The sequence below is a fragment of the Linepithema humile genome, chromosome 6, assembly GCF_040581485.1.
Source record: "Linepithema humile isolate Giens D197 chromosome 6, Lhum_UNIL_v1.0, whole genome shotgun sequence".
In the NCBI taxonomy this organism is placed as follows: Eukaryota; Metazoa; Arthropoda; class Insecta; order Hymenoptera; family Formicidae; genus Linepithema; species Linepithema humile.
Genome location: NC_090133.1, coordinates 2,880,762 through 2,898,014, shown reverse-complemented (window position 1 = coordinate 2,898,014; position 17,253 = coordinate 2,880,762). Strand labels below are relative to the sequence as shown.

Sequence of the window (17,253 nt, the reverse complement as noted above, 5' to 3'; positions counted from 1 at the left end):
TGAATTCAAAAGCGACGGCAAAGGGAAACGACAACATCGAAAGATGACAGCTCTATTATATTATCTCTATTATTACAATTATTATTAACGGATAATAATGTGTTCACTCACCGACTGCGAACTATGATAGTAGAAGGTACCGATAGTAGAGAAGTGATATTCCGATTTATCCAGAATCCTGTACTCTCTTCTTTTTCACGGCACGCATCCGTGTCAACGAAGCCACTTGAATGCATGTGTTGAATTGAAAAGTTGTAGGAAAAAATCACTTGTTGACGTTCTTTTGTTTCAATCAATTACTCACTCAGCTAATTAACGTACGGATAATGTATCGTCACATGATGACAATCACTTCCGACACTCCCGGCACTTATTTACACGCGTAATACATTTGTATGATACGTAATATGCATACAACGATCTCGCACAACTTATTCAACACTTTTGTCGGCATTTTACTTTCGCGTCATATTAGAAAATTATCAGAAAACATTAGAATATTTGTTAAGATGGCGTCTTATAGTTTATGACACCTTTCAGTGCTGAATCTGGATAAGGGTTCCATCTCTTGGTACTTTTTCATAATTCACAAAAATAGAAAGTCTAGATAAGATCACTACGCGGCGCGCCACTCGCGAAACACTGTGATACGATATGTCGTCGCGACAACCACGTTGCGACGTTACGATGTACAGGTTATATCACGATAAAACACGATCGATCGTACTAATCGATTACTTCGCACGTAAATACTGCTTCGCACGAATTGACTTTTTACATTAATCCATATTTATACTGACGATAAATAGTATCAAATCTAGCTCAAAACCGACGCACAAACGCGAGATGCTACTGCCGCGAGCAATGTTCCATGGAAAAGAGCGCGAAGAAGGATTGATAGAGTTTATTAACATATGCAACGAAATTCGTATTTACTGTTCGCGACCAATCAGATACCGATACGCGACAAACAGAAGATGACTAAATGCAATGTCATTGTCATGAGCGACGCGATGCGACGTTATAATGCACACATTATGCATATCACGATAAAATACGATCGATCGTACTAATTGATTACTTCGCACGTAAATATTGCTTCGTGCGAATTGATTTCTCACACTAATCCATACGTATACTGACCTTGGACGAATAAATCATACGAAATCTAGCTCGAACCGACACACGGACGTGAGATTCTACCGTCAGCCATAAGAGCTCTGTGGAAAAGAGCGCGAAAAAGAATTGATAGACCTGGATTCACACTAGATCCTTTTTTCGACGTACAATGTACGATATCCAATAGGAGAGTTTGTTTTATATAAAATCGGAAATCAGACCCAATGTGAATCTAGCATTTCTTATTGGATATCGAACATCGTACGTCAGAAATCGGACCCAGTAAGAATCCAGCAAGAGCTACCAACATATGCAACAAAAATTGTATTTACTGCACGCGAATCAGATTCCGGTATGTGAATTAATAGCGAGTGTTTATATAAATGATTGTCATTGTAATCCTCGTTGTAAAACATTAAGAAATTATTATACATTAACGTATAATATCACGGACTAAGGAATAGAGGGACCGAGTTTAAAGTCCTAATTTAGGCGAGAGGGGATGGTAATTCAAGCGTGCGGGGGGGACTGCTTTCCGCCATATTGATGTAGCGATTCTCACACAGAGATTCTGTGTCTGTGACATGGTTACACTCGTGTGTGGTGCCTAACTAGACATAACGAGTGACAAGCGTAAAGAGATTAGGCGGTTTTATTATTGTTGTACTATAAATTTTATAAAATACTTTAACTTTTATTACTCTGAGGCTCTGCATACAGTAGACAAAATATTAGAAATAGCAATAAATATTTAATATTAAAAAGAGAAATTATTTTACATCTAACAAGAGAATAAAATATATTAATTAGTTCCAATTCTTATTTCTTAATTCATGCATTAATTTTTTCTATTCTTTTTATTTTTAAAATAAATAATTCCAATTTCTTATTTCTAATATTTAATAATTATTCCTATTTCTATTTCCTATTTTGTTTATTGTGCGCAGGATCTATCTTTCATTTCTCACACATACGCAAATAGTGAGTTCTATGTGTGGTGATTACTAAACGAATATAGCGCCCCCCCCCCCCCCCCCCCCGCCGCAAACGTGCTCCACCGGTACAGCTTGTGCTCCATCCCTCTATTCCTTAGTCCGTGTATAATATAGACTGCGCGTTACCTACCTCTACCCTATTAAGAAAATGTCTTCACTTTTGAAAGAGACAGTTCAGGTTGAACAATGGTCTCATCTTTGTCTAGTGAAGTAGTGAGGGAAAAAGTCTTCATTGATTGATAGATACTGACTGACAGAGAGAGAGAGAGACAGAGAGAGAGAGAGAAAAAGAGAGCCACTGTCAGAATATGTTGCCTCTTCTAAAGTGAAGACAACTTTTTAGTCAAACGCGCAGTCTATTTATTATTTGTCTATGATTTTCTCATGACATTCTTAATCTAAGAATCATAGCATCGCATCGCGTCGCTTATGACAATAATATTGCATTAGTCATCTTCCGTTTATCGCGTAGACCCTACCAATCCTTCTTCGCGCTTTTTTCATAGAACACCGCTCGCGGCAGCAGCATCTTGCATTTGTGTGTCGGTTTTTAGCTGGATTTAATATCATTCATAAATATGGATTAATGTAAGAAGTCAATTCGCGTGAAGTAGTATTTAAGTGCGAAATAAGCAATTAGTATGATCGATCGTGTTTTATCGTGATATCTATAACCTGTGCGCATCGCGTTGCTCATGAGAAAATGGCGTTGTATTTAGTCATCTTCCATTTGTCACGTATCGACATCTGATTGGTCGCGACAGTAAATACAAATTTGCTTTCATATGTTGGTAGACCCTATCAATCCTTCTTCGCGCTCTTTTCCATAGAACGCTGCTCGCGGCAACAGCATCTTGCATCTGTGTGTCGGTTTTGAGCTGGTTTTAATGCCATTTATTGTCAAAGGTCAGTATAAATATAGATTAATGTAAGAAATCAATTTGCGTGAAGCAGTATTTACGTGCGAAGTAATCAATTAGTATGATAGATCGCGTTTTATCGTGATATCTATAACCTGTGCGCATCGCGTTGCTCATGAGAAAATGGCGTTGTATTTAGTCATCTTCTATTTGTCACGTATCGACATCTGATTGGTCGCGACAGTAAATACAAATTTGCTTTCATATGTTGGTAGACCCTATCAATCCTTCTTCGCGCTCTTTTCCATAGAACGCTGCTCGCGGCAACAGCATCTTGCATCTGTATGTCGGTTTTGAGCTGGTTTTAATGCCATTTATTGTTAAAGGTCAGTATAAATATAGATTAATGTAAGAAATCAATTCGCGTGAAGCAGTATTTACGTGCGAAGTAATCAATTAGTATGATAGATCGCGTTTTATCGTGATATCTATAACCTGTGCGCATCGCGTTGCTCATGAGAAAATGGCGTTGTATTTAGTCATCTTCTATTTGTCACGTATCGACATCTGATTGGTCACGACAGTAAATACAAATTTGCTTTCATATGTTGGTAGACCCTATTAATCCTTCGCGCTCTTTTCCATAGAACGCTGCTCACGGCAACAGCATCTTGCATCTGTATGTCGGTTTTGAGCTGGTTTTAATGCCATTTATTGTCAAAGGTCAGTATAAATATAGATTAATGTAAGAAATCAATTCGCGTGAAGCAGTATTTACGTGCGAAGTAATCAATTAGTATGATATATCGCGTTTTATCGTGATATCTATAATTTGTGTGCATTGGCGTCGCTCATGAGAAAATGGCGTTGCATTTAGTCATCTGTCCATAGACATAGGAATAAGGAGACGGAGTGTAAGCCGCGGGGGGTGAAGCCGCTTTCGGGGAGCGGGGACTACGGTCACATGGTACTTTGGTGCCGCATTTATGCTACAACTAATGCCAATGTGGCACCAAAATATCACGTGACTGCTACTCCCCGCATCGCGGAACTGGCTTCACTCCCCTCGCCTAAAGTAAGATTTTATGCTCTGTCTCCTTATTCCTATGTCTATGCATCTTTCATTTGTCGCGTATCGACATCTGATTGGTCGCGACAGGAAATTTAAATTTGCTTTCATATGTTGGCAGACCCTATCAATCTTCTTCGCGCTCTTTTCCATGGAACGCTGCTCGCGGCAACAGCATCTTGCATCTGTGTCAGATTTGAGCTCGATTTAATGCCATTTATTGTCAAAGGTCAATATAAATATGGATTAATGTAAGAAATCAATTCGCGTGAAGCAGTATTTACGTGCGAAGTAATCAATTGGTCGATCGCGTTTTATCGTGATATGTAGAACTTGTGCTCCATAGCGTCGCATTGCGTCGCTCATGACAATGACGTTGCATTTAGTTATTTTCCGTTTGTCACGTATCGACATCTGATTAGTTGCGAACAATAAATAAGAATTTCATTGCAAACGTTGGCTCTATCAATTCTTTTTCGGACTCTTCCACAGAATATTGTTCGCTTGTCGTAGCATGTTACGTTTATGTGTTGGTTTCGAGTTGGATTTTGTATAATTTGTCGTAGAGAACTGGTATGCGTATGGGACAGAGTAAGAAATCAAATCGCGCGAAACAGTATTTACGTGCAAAGCAGTTCATTAGCACGATCTATCGTGATTTATCATGATATGCGTAATTTGCTTCATCGCGTCAGTCAACGATAAATCGCGTCGCATCGAGTCGATCGTGAGGACAAATTAATTCGCTGTGCTTATATCTCGCATTGCCTCACACTATAATGTATTGGCTAAGATATGCGATTGTATTTTACCATTATATTTTCAGTATAATGTGAGGAGAAATGAATATAGGCCTTTTGCTCAGAAGGCAGAACTCAGTGGAACAGTAGCAGAACAGATGCACTCATCTTTGGTGAGTAATATTATTAAAAATTTTGATATCTTGACTGTTATTCGAAAAAGATTTAGTTGAACAGATGCGATAGCAAATATAGAGTTAATTCCTATACAATTATATTTGATATCATTTATATTATTCTGTACTATTTTCAGCGACATGAAAAAAATGGATACTTTTCAATGGATCTTCTCTTCAAAAGCAGAGCCTGTACTCAACACCGGTGAGCAATACTAAAATTTTAACATCTTGATTGTTATTCGAGAAATATTCGGTCGGACAGATGCGGCGGCAGATAAAAGGGGGTTAGCTCCGGTACGATTATCTCTAACGCGGCGCATAAAACCGAGATAAAGTCGAAGTGCGTTTACGGTAGTAGTACTGTTCGCCGAAGTTAAGGACGAGCTAACCCTAAACTCGAAGTTTAGGAACAAGCGCCTCAGGCGATCCTGGCAAATAGCGTGCAATCTGATTTCGCGCGATTAGAAGTAGAAAAAAAACACTGTAACTCACTGGAAAAGTCAGAAATCCTCTTCGACGTTTAATCGTGATATTCGTGCGCGTTTAAAGAACCAGAGTTCATATCTAGCTATCTCTTTTCGATTTAGCATGGTGTTAATCAGGATGCGGGAGATCGATTCTAACTTGATCATGAATGGATTTTTCTGTCTCTTTCGGTCGCGACGGCAAATTGCGTCGCATTGAATCAGCCGTGAGAATAAATTATTCAATTCATTTTACTTATATTTCGCATTGCCTAACGCTATAATTCATAAGTTATTGCCTAACGCTACAATGTATTGATTAATATACGTTTATTTGCTTGAGATATATTCGGGTAGTAACTGCCATTTTTACAAGTCATTAATTTTCTTTATTTTCAACAACGAACTGTTGTCGCGTATAACCAACCAAGGTACGCGCTGCATAGCGATCCTGAATAGATTTTTTATTTATTAGGAAAATATACAATAAGCAGCACCGAGGATGTATATTTACCATCTTGTCCTCTAATGAAAATTACATTATGCCTTCTTAGCAGGAATTGTTTCTTTCTTTTCTGGTCATAAGTGCGTCGCGAATATGACCAGACGGGAGTGCCGAGTAAACAGTCGCGTGCGACCGTTAGATTTTGTTTTATTTTCTTTCTTTTCTGGTCATAAGTGCGTCGCGAATGTGACTAGACGGGAGTGCCGAGTGAGTAGTCGTGCGTATGATCGTTAGATTTTGTTTTATTTTAAATATCAAAAGTACATCGTGCGAGTAAATAAGTGCCGGAAGTACAAAGTAACGCGAATGTCTAAATTAGTGAATTCGTATTAGTGAGGCTCCAGTAAAGGAGCATCGAAACTGCAGCTACAGTGAATGGTGAGTAAATTTTTATTATGCTTGCATTATTTTTTCAATCACAATTTATGTGGCAAAATTGCCTTTGGAATTTTGTTTCGAAGCTTTTAATAACGATTCAAAGAAAGAGAGAAAGAGAAAAATTAAATTAAAAGTATAATAATATAATAGTTTAGACGAGTACAATTTATAATGGTAGCAAAATGTATGCTAGTTGTATTATCATTTATTGCGACGTATTACTTATTTAAGAAAATTCTGTATTATATCATTACTTTTCTATTATTGTATTTTCAGTGTAACGTGAAGGGAAATGGATGTACTTTCGCTCAGGAGCAGAACTTGCACTCATCTTCGGTGAGTAATATTATTAAAAATTTTAACATTTCGATTGTTATTCGAGAAAGATTCGATCGAACAGATACAGCGGCAAATAAAAGAGGGTTCGGTACGATTATCTCTAACACGGCTACTTTTTACTGGAAAAGTCAGAAATCCTCTTCGACATTTGATCGTGATATTCGTGCGCGATAAAGGAACCAGAGTCCACGCCTAGTTCTCTTTTTCCGATTTGGCGTGGTGTTAATCAGGATGCGAGGGATCGGTTCTAACTTGATCTCGGTGTGTCTTTTTCGAGCGCGGCGATAACGCGGCGAATAGTGGTCCGATCATCGCGATCGATGGGAGCTCCGATCGAGCGATCTACTCGCGCTCGCGTTGAGGAATCCCTCCAAGTTCAGAGGGCAGCATCCTTGCTGCGCGTTAACTCTCCCCTGCTGCGTACAGACATGCCACGGTACGCTAGTTGACGAATGGATTCGGCGTGCCCGGCGTTCACGGAACGATCGTCATCCTCATACTTGATCTATCGAATGCGAAAATGTAAAGAAACTTTTTTTTTTTATTAGAAAATACCACGCTGTATCTCTGAAATATTTAATCGTAATTTAAAAAAAATCCATGAACAAAATGTTTGATAGGTTTTTTTCCGAACGACGTTTTTATTTTCATAATGTTATACTGAATTTCGATTAATGATACAGTTGGAAGATCTATTGAAATGGTGCTTCAACTTCTATATCACATTGTAATAACGGGAAATAATTGCCGCGAGGTTTAATGACCGGCGCGATTTTGGGAGCGGTGTATACAGCTGTGTCATCATTAAAATTATAAGTAGGATTATTATCTTTCAGCTTATTGGATCAATTAGGCTAATGCACAGTTTTACGAATCGGCCGCCGTCGTGGCGCGGCTGCATAAACTAGCGGTTAAAGATTTCTCTCGAATTTACGATTGTGTGCGCGTTTCGACGAAGCTGATCGGCACGAATGACGCGGCTCGCGCACTTGCGAAAATTGTTTCGCAACTATAAATCTATAATAGGATGTAATCCGCAGCGCGCGAACAACAATCAGCCTCGCGTGATATGACGCAGTATATAAAAATGTGCGCCCGCGCGATCAAGATTAAGCGAACGGTACGCTTCTTATAAACTTTAATCGAATTAATAAATCATTTCGGTTCTCCAGCCAATTTGCCGTCTGATATTTTTATTTCACACGATTCCCCATCGTCAAATGAAACGCGATTAAAATTTATTAAATTTATTTTTTTTTTTGAGTTTCAAGCTTTTCGATTTTTTTTTTTTACGAATTTTGTTTCGTGTCGCGCTGCAAATAAATGTCGAGATTTTATTAATACAATAAAATTGCGCGTATTATTGATATTGCGCTTAGACGAAATATTTTTAACATAAATAAACATAATTAAATAAACATTGAACGAATAATTTGGAATTTTGCGAATGAATTCTTTGAGATCTCGCCGCATAATCCTAAGATTTTCAGTTTTCCCGTTGTCCTTACGAGTGCAGTTCTGCTTTCATGACTATATCGAGCCTCCCCGTTCCTCTACCGCTATAGGGCCGCCACGCCAGCCCCATTCATTAACGTAACACGATTTATCAATTAGCGTAAAAGGCAGCGATAGATAGTCATTCTGATATGTTGCCCCATTCCACCATTACTACCTTTCTCTTCTCTCGCAGAACTATTTCCTTCATTTTTTTCTCACGTAACTTTCTTATCACTTTTTTCAGAAATTTCTTACGTAATTTCTCTCTTTATTTCTATTATTATTCTACTTATATTTTTTATGAGTTTTTATTTTTTCTCAGGATATTTACTTTATCATACTTCATTAGGTTTGGACTTATTATTATTAAGCTATGATATGCGAAGGAAATTGAGATGTCGTGGTGCGATGATTATAACGGATGTTCACACAATTTCCGTTGATAATTCTATGTTTGAATTATTCGAGCCAGTCTCACGTGACCTCGGTTTGAGTTACAGTTGTTTTAAGTACCTCTCGGGGATGTTGATGGGAAGGGACGGTTGTTATTATATCATTTGGTGTAGCTGCGTAATAGCGCATAGTCACATAATAACATAATTAATCTTAGCGTTCGTATCATCAATTCAATATAATTTCAACGGAGATTAACAGTTAGGTCAAATTATAGATACCAAAAACTCTTGCAGAATTGAAGACTAAGGTCATTTTGATAAAATTAGTGGCGTAAGAGAACAAAATAACGCTAGATCGTTAAATCGACGAAGAAGGTCCTTGTGTAGGTGAAGAGAGCTCGAAAGATAGCGGAAAGTTGGTGAAACCGTTTAGTAGTTTATCGAATTAAGCCAATTAGTGGTACAACCATTCTCTTGCTGCGCGGCACTTAACCCACAATCCTCGCAAACATACTGAAGCTTTTCTTTTACTAGATAATTCATCATTCTGAAGAATTGCTCTCCCGTGTGTTTGCTTCGGTGACAATAGAATAAATCAATTATTTCATAAATGAGTTTTAACCATGCAATGGCACATCAGAATCAATAAAGTTTTAAGATATATTTTTAAACTTATTTATAAAATAGGTTATGATATGTCAACTAATACTTTTCTTGTATTTTTAAGTATATTTTCAGTAAAATAAAGTATTTAAATATTTTTTCTGTACGCAATTCTCGTCTAGAAATCTTAAAGAATACACTGTAATTATTTCAAATTTTTTTTAACATTTTAATAGACTCAAAGTGGGATTGAATACGAATGATTTCAATGTGCCGAATTCGTCGAAGAAGGATGTGCTAGGAGAGTTTCTATCAATTTCCAAATACGTAAAGCCACCCAAAATAGTTCAGTGTAGGTCAAGGCAATCTGAAATCAATCGGTGTACATCAGCATAGGTCAGCGATGTTCGAAATCGGCCAAACTGATGGAAATAAAATCGATCAAAATAGACTAGATATTTTAGTGTCTTCTATTTAATTTTAAAATATTTTAGCGTTTATTCTAATTGACTACAGCTCGTGGCATGCTGTAATTTCCTTTTCCTTCTTTAACTACTTTTATGTTATATTTAATTATTCTCTCTTTTACATGTTTTCTCTTTAAATATCTTTTATCTTTCACTAAATTTTTGTATGTTTTTTTTTTGCATGAAAAATTTCTATATTTTATATGCACTTTACGTGAATTATATTATGTGCACCTGTAATATTAAATTTTGATGTTGGCCTGGTTCGGGTAAATCATTCTTCTTTGTCTCTTTCCTCTCTTTTTCTCTCTCAATGCATCCACTTCCCCGGCCACTTCCGGCGGATGATCGCAAGCCGCAAAGAATGCAGCCTGAGAATCTTGTTTATGGTCCCAAACCGCCGGTGCGCAGCGAGGCACGAAACTGTTATTGAAAAAGAAATTAATTCTTCACCAATCTCGTCCTGCGCCGTACTTCCGTTCAATCTCAATCGGAGGAAGTCGCGGGCGTATCCGCGCGAAGTGCTTTTGTGATAAGCGAGTTTTGCATCTGTTTTGCTCAAATTAAATCGACATAAATATGTACTATTTTTGTTTCTATCTATATTTCGGATATATTTATTTTTACACACGTTTATCTAGGCAAAGCGTGCATAGGAATATAAATGTTTGAAAAAAAGCGAGGCGAAAAACGGCGCGTGCGATACGGAAGTCGATTCAACGACCAAAAGTTTTCCTTTCCGGTGCAGAATAGTAGCCATCGGAATGTCGTTTTACCGGTACACGCTGTCGCATCGCGAGGCTTCGAAATCCCCAGGATAAAGTTAGGGCTCAAGCCGGGCAAATGCGAGTTTGAAATGTTGCCGCCGGACGTGCGCGGGCCGGATCCGCCTTCAGCATAATACTCCGCTTGGCCGAGTAACTTTATGCGAATTTCGGGAAAAATTAAAAGAGAATTTCCGCCGTTAGGCAGAGAGGACAGCCGCGACGTACGTGCGGGAAATGCCGAGCGGAGGAAGCCGACTCTCTGCCAGAGCGCGCGTATTGTCGCTTACGTTCCGTCGCGATCCGACCGCTGCGCGGTACGCGTCGGTTTTCCACGAGCCGTGGAGACATTCAAATTCGTAATTGACGTACGATCGACGATCTTAGTCGTTTCAATTAACTCGAATCGTGCAGCCCGCGTTGCATTCGCGGTGCATATCCACGCGAGCGATTCGCATTCTGCAGGAATGCGAATAGCAGGGGCGTGTCGACGATTTGCGAGAAGGATCGAAAGAACAGCGAGAGAAAGAGACAGACGAGAATGATCGCGAAGCGAGAGAGGCTCGCTGAGGGGTAGGGGAATGCAGGGGGGAGATTCTCTTCCTGGGCCGGTACTTATAGTGCCTGGTAATGAAGGTGTTATTAAATAGATTGAGATTAATTGCGTGATTAGTGCTTTATGTGTAATTGGATAGCGAGCTGAGCGGAATCGCCGAGGAGGAATTAAATTGGTGTTCGTGTACGTGTTTATATCCTGAATCTCTTCTTCTTCTCCTGCCTTCTTTGTCCTTTTTCTTCTTGGTCTTATCCTTATGGCGTGCCGCGACCCTCGGAACACGGTCCTCCGTATCTTTCTTCTGCATTATATATTTTGATCGAGATAATCGGGTCGGACAATTTTTTATTAATTTTCTTAACGTGTAAGTGCAAATATATTTGTTCGCGTGTACAAAGTTAAAATTAAATTTGTATTAAAAAAAGCGCCGTTCTCAAAGGATTAACCGCGAAGATCGTTATTTCGGAACCGATGTCTCTAAAAAGAAAACGCATGGGGCAGGTCGCGAGACAAGATCGGAAGAAAAAAGGGCCATAGATGGCCTTCATGAGGAAGGTAGAGGCGCGGTGGGAGGGTTTCTTCTTGGCCCTATTAAAAAGCCCGTTTCCTCCTCCGTTTCTAAAAGCCTCTTATGGCACTCGAGGCAACTGCGAAAGCACTTGAAAGCTCCTGAAAAGCCCGACAACACTTCCCTGGTTGAGTGCCGCGTCCCGCTAGGAGGCCGCCGCGACTTCGCACCCTGTCAGCGAGATACCCTCCGTTCTCCGTGTGTTGCAATATCGGCTCTATCCTATGTATTAAACATCGAGTGCCCTTCTCGCGCCAGCCTTGAGTCCAGTCGCGACGCGACATGCCCGAGTCAAAGAAATTCCTCTCGTGATTTCCGGCTATCTTGCAAAGCAGATCTCCGATAATATTTTCGCGGAAAACGGAGAATCGATTCTAAACGCGGCGCGTAATTAGTTATCGATTTCTACATCGCGGAGCGATTAAGTTAAAAGTAATATATTTGAAAGGCAAATTTTATACGCGGATTTATGAGCTTGCCAACGACTGGTATCATCGATTGATACAAATTGAACGTGTGTATTAAGTGTGACACGGCTCGGTATTTACTGCGAATCTCTCTTCAGGGTCGCCTGCACGAGGAAGTCAGACGATATTCTAATGTATTGTAATAAGGCTCACGAGGAAAAGCCGCTCGCGCGAGAACCCATTGGCCCATTTTCATTTAAGACGCCTAGCAATTGGTCGTGGACCCGTAGAAGAAACACTGCATTATGTATGTTCCCGTTATCTCCGCTCGAGAGAGCGCTCCAACACGCGGATTACCAACACTTTCTGTCCCTCTTCCGTCCTTCTTCTTTTGCATCGCTCGTATAGTAGTTTCTCTTTACTCGCGTTTACCTTTTACATTTTTATTTTTTAAATCTGTATTTAATATCGAAACTCAATAAAAAAATATCAAATATCAAGCGTTGATGTTGGAGAAAATTAACTGCACGATGTACGCAAAACTCGCAAATCAATAAATCGATTTTTGCAGAATTACGATATCTGAGACGGTGAGATCTCGCGCTCGTCTGCTTAGCGATGTAAAATCCACCGCTTAGCGTCTCCGAAACCGATTCAGCGTCCAGCACGCAACCAAATGAAACAATTCCTGGAATTCTTCCTAACTTGGCTGGCCATAGTAGAACGAGGGTTGGTTAATTTCTCGAGAGGTTGGGGGCAGTGGTGTTGGAGGCTCGCTTAATCTGGCGCAGTTTAGACAATTTAGCGCGGTTACCCGGTTAGCGTCAAACATAGCCTCGCCACTTGGCCGGGTGTAAAGAATGGCGGCTGTAATGTCGGTCCACGCTCCATGCCGCCTAGGGGAAGCGAAAGAGGAAGAGACAGGGTTGCGAAGCGTGAATGCGGGGGTGGTAGGGACGGGTGTATGCTTACCGGTTACCGAAGCAGAAGGGTAAGAGAAGAGGGGCCGCCGCTGCTGCTACTGCTGCTGCTGCTGCTGCTGCTGCTGGTCCGTGCCGGAATAACCCAGCTCTTTAATTTAAAGCCGCCGGACAGTAATTAAAATAACCACCCCCGACACACATACTCCCCCAAGCGGTGCCCAACCTATTCAAGAAAACGCTTTCTCTCCCCCTTCGATTCCGTAGCTCTTTTATCTTTGTGCTTCTCGTGATAGTTACGTTGCAATGTTAATAAGAACTGGCGACAAAGCAAAGAATTTGCTCAATTATTCCGGGATTATTATAGTTCTCCTAAATTTTTTTATCACAGCTTTAACTTATATTACGTCAATATTGATGTTTGGTATAATATATGCGATATATATATATACAATACGCACGTGCACATATACATGATTACATTATTACAAATAATCTGCTTTGAAGGATGTTTTTAATTTCAAACTTTTAAACGACATGAAAGGAATAATAAATTATTTTTGACGTGAATAGTAGAGCGTATCCGGATCTGGTTTGAGCACCTTTTCGACCGTGGCCTGCTTGTACGAGAAGGGCCGAAGTCAGGGTGAAAGCGTTGCAAAATGGTGAATTTAATTTTATCCGTCATGTCCGAATTTTATCCGAAATATTTTTTTATTCAATTATCGCGACATTGTGACAAAAGATTAAGAATTTACGATTTGATATTCTTGATATTCTAAGGAAAAAACTAGCGGAGTCAGTTACGCGCGATTTAAGGATAATTGCGATGTTGTTGCGTAAAAATATAGCGATCTTAAAATCAGGTAGCCGACACACAGCTAGTCGAGAATGTCGATTAAGTGTTTCATCGGTGTAGCAGGATCGGTGCAATTTTCGAGTTGCTGGACGATGCGGTATCAAATTGCAGGTAATCACGGAAATTAGAAACGCACGTTACGCGCCCGGAGCGTTTAAGATATAACAAACCGGTTTAATCATTCACTTAACTAAATATACTTTTTCATCACCGGCCGCTCGAAACGCAGGATTGTGTATGAAGTGTTGCGGGAGAAGCGGGGACAAAATAAAAATTAAAGATCAAAGACAAGGAGCGCGAACTTAGGACGGCGAGCGAGATGATTTCATTCGCCATAACTGACCGTTCCCCCAGGATTATTATTTTTTCATCAAGACTCGTGTGAGGACGGTGGGAGGGAAAGAGAGGGAGAGTGAGGGTCCAGACAGACGGAGCCACCCCGAGAAATTGCATCTCTAGGGTGGGAAACCCTCTTTTCTACGTTCCTTCCACGGGTAGCCTTCGCGAAATATATACGAGCCGGCAAATTGAAAACTAGCGATCGGCCTGCCTGAATAAAATATCGTTTAAATTGATCGTAACACCTGGTATATCGGCCGCCGGTTATATCGACGCCGGTGCTGGTCACGATTGCAACCTTTAACGCGGATCGGCTTACCCTCTTATGATCTGGAATGTGTATCTCAATTCGTTTCCCTCGCACAAGACAATAATGACCATATCGATAATTTGACGAGCAATATTTTTTGATCTGTTGTTTTTTTTTCCCCCCCGTTTAGAATTGTGTACCTATTTCTCTAAAAATGTTTGTTATTTTTCTGTTGATAGTCGTTGGAAAAAAATCGACAGTTTCTTTAATTAATATATGTGCTTACATATCGAAACTGCAAAACAAATTCTATCTAACGGGAAAGTTCTGGCATAACTGCATTTTAGGACTCGCAACGGTCGCATTTAACGAACGAACTCGTATCGTTCATCGACGCGCGTGCATCGTTCCGAAGTCAAATAAATTAAGTGGATCTCGACGATGGCATTCATTTTAGCGACGAGCAATAATACAAAATAACGTAAGGGCAAATCGATACAGATAGCAGCGCGCAATTGGAATATACGCTCAAGCCTCGATATCGCTTGTGAACGTTATTTTATTGTCCGCATTCCGGCGCAATCAGAGGCGGAAATACTTTAAACGGAACCATTTACGTTCTTCTATTCATCAGGAGCTAATATCGGATTACTATCGGTATTTTTGCGGCAGCCGTGACGTATTTTGTCGAACGCGATACCACTATTTACCGAATACAAATAAAGATCCGGCACGAACGTATCGTCGCGAAGTCATTCAAGTTCGTTAATTTTATTTATTCGTGGCGAGTTATCGCCAACTCTTGTGTCGCGCGTAACATATTGCGAAATGTAATCAAAACTTCAATCTAATGACGAAAAGACGAATTACTTTTGCATCGCAACCCCCCACCACCCCACAATCGGCATTCAATTAGCAGAAATGACGAATCGTAATTTCCCCGAACATCGTTCGATTCAATCAGGGTCGGACGAGTCCGGAGAACACGAATTCGTGCTTTCCAATCGGGCTGATTGGCCGGAGCGTCATTGCGATCGATTAGGAGCAGCCGAGGTGGTTTCGGTGTACACGCGAGAGGGACGGCGAGCGGGAGGCGCTCCGCTCTTTCCCGCGTAATCCGTCGGATTAGTCAATTATGTATAGCATTACGTCTCCATACATTTGGACAGGTCGCATCGGAGCGAGCGCAAACACGAGGAGAGCTCCGAAGGATGCGCGGGTTGAGAGACCGAGCCGGCGAGGGGGCGAGAGGGGAGCGGGCCAAATGAAAAAGAGCGCCTTTGTGTTTCGGATTCCTGCGCGGCGTGGGCGGCCCGGCGTGCGGGTGAGCGGGGCGAGTGAGCGAGGGGGGGGAGGGGGCGGGATGCAACTGCAATTTGTACCTCTTACTGTCCGCGGGAAGAATGGGTATTGTCTTGCAGGAGAGAAACGAATTGAGCTTCTATGAAGCCCGGCGTGCGAATGGGAATCGATATTTTTAATTTCAGTAGAAGCCAAACATCTACGGCCAGCCGGTCGGGTGGGTCTCCTTCCACCCCCTCCCGGGCCGTTTCGAGAGCATCCTTCACCTTCGCGCGGCTTAAATACCCGCGGAGGTGGCGGAGGCGACGGTGGCGGCGGAGGTGAGCCGCGCCTGACCCTTCGCCCTCTCCGCCGTGACACCCGCTAATTGTAACGAGACGGTAAACATTGGTAGCGCCCGGAGAATTGTCTCGGAGAGTCTGCCGGCGCATGTCGCAGCTCAAGAAACACGACGTGCGCGACAAATCCATTTTCGGCTATATGTGCGCGCGACAACGTACACGCGTGACCGTAATCTCGGCGACGGATCTCGTCGCGTTGCAAACGACGTAATTTAAATCGAGATACATGCGTAAGTATTATCGCCATCTGCGTAATTGCACTGCGCGCGTAATTGTGCTTTAATGATGCATCTTTAAGAAGAGGGGGGTGGGGGGGGGGCAGCTCTGCGCGAAAAAAAAAGACACGCGCCTTCGCGACTGATTTAATTACACGAATACGTTCGCACCCTATGTTTTCGTCCGAAGATTAACGCCGCACACATCAAAGAACGTCGCGCGCCCCTGCGAAACGTCGTTCTGTCTTGAAAAAAATTCGCGCTCACGTCGCGGTAATTACTCGAGCGGGCGCGAACTCTTTCCTCCATCCGCTCGTTTCGCGAGAAAGAAGTCGGGAGAGAAGACTTTTGATTGACTCCCTTGGTCCTTCGTTACGCGGAACGAAGGGCATACAGCACGGCCCACACCCTTTGTTTTCCGAATGCAAATAAGTAGCCTCAACCACTCACTCTCTTCCCCTCCGCCGCCCCTTCTTTACCTCCTCCCTTTCTATCTCTCTATCCGGTCCCGCGCACAGCTTCTAGCTCTACGTCTCTGTCTCTCTCCCTCTTTTCCTCCCGCCCGCCCTCGATGTATCTGTGTATATGTGAGAGTACACCCCCCCTTTGCTCCCACACCGCGAAACGCAGAACACAGCGCATGCATATTCATACGTGGACCGTGGCTGTGTGTGCACGAGAGGTTATTAATTAACCGGAAGCCTAATCAAGGCTCGTAGTCGAAGAGGGTAGCCGTCTCTCCGCGTCGGTGAAACCACGCCGAAATTGCGGTCTCTGATATAGGTGGCGTGCAGGCTTGATCGGTTAAAAAAAATGTCGATAAGCAGAAAAGAAGGAGGAATTGTATATTTGTACGCGGATCCGGTTTTACGATACGTCATTCATATAACGACGATAAAATGCGTCGCTGTTTTAGATTGACCTGCGCACTCTCGAATCATTTTCATTAATGTACGATAGATACGAGAAAGATATCGCTTTAATAAGGACTCGATTGCGCGCGTTATAATGGCACGGACAGATGTAAAGAATGTTACTGCACTGTTCGGAGATTGTACGCCGATAAGAACTCGAACGATATTGCACGGCCGAAATGCCGCGACTCGAATGTAACCGTCTCGC

At 41.6% G+C, this 17,253-nt stretch overlaps 2 protein-coding genes across 5 annotated transcripts in view; one reads left to right on the top strand and one right to left on the bottom strand.

Annotated features, from left to right (window-relative positions):
- LOC105670630 (uncharacterized) overlaps positions 1-17,253 on the bottom strand; it is a 178,649-nt gene that overhangs the window by 102,302 nt on the left and 59,094 nt on the right. The window contains exon 1 of one of the 2 annotated variants that reach the window (XM_012364254.2): positions 112-1,467. The exons of the other annotated variant lie outside the window; for it this stretch is intronic. The gene's annotated coding sequence lies outside the window, so the exon portion shown is untranslated. Of the gene's footprint in view, positions 1-111; positions 1,468-17,253 lie in introns of those variants that run through there. 2 annotated transcript variants of the gene reach the window in all.
- Positions 2,587-17,253, top strand: part of LOC105670610 (protein spaetzle 5-like) — a 122,330-nt gene continuing 107,663 nt past the window's right edge. The window contains exons 1-7 of one of the 3 annotated variants that reach the window (XM_067357431.1): positions 2,587-3,020; positions 3,250-3,360; positions 3,622-3,697; positions 4,165-4,272; positions 4,870-4,956; positions 5,097-6,309; positions 6,586-6,645. In XM_067357431.1, coding sequence (XP_067213532.1) covers positions 6,606-6,645 — 40 coding nt within the window. In that variant the 5' untranslated portion in view covers positions 2,587-3,020; positions 3,250-3,360; positions 3,622-3,697; ... (2 more) ...; positions 5,097-6,309; positions 6,586-6,605. Of the gene's footprint in view, positions 3,021-3,249; positions 3,698-4,164; positions 4,273-4,869; positions 4,957-5,096; positions 6,310-6,575; positions 6,646-17,253 lie in introns of those variants that run through there. The other 2 variants (XM_067357432.1, XM_012364219.2) reach the window with 2 other exon arrangements.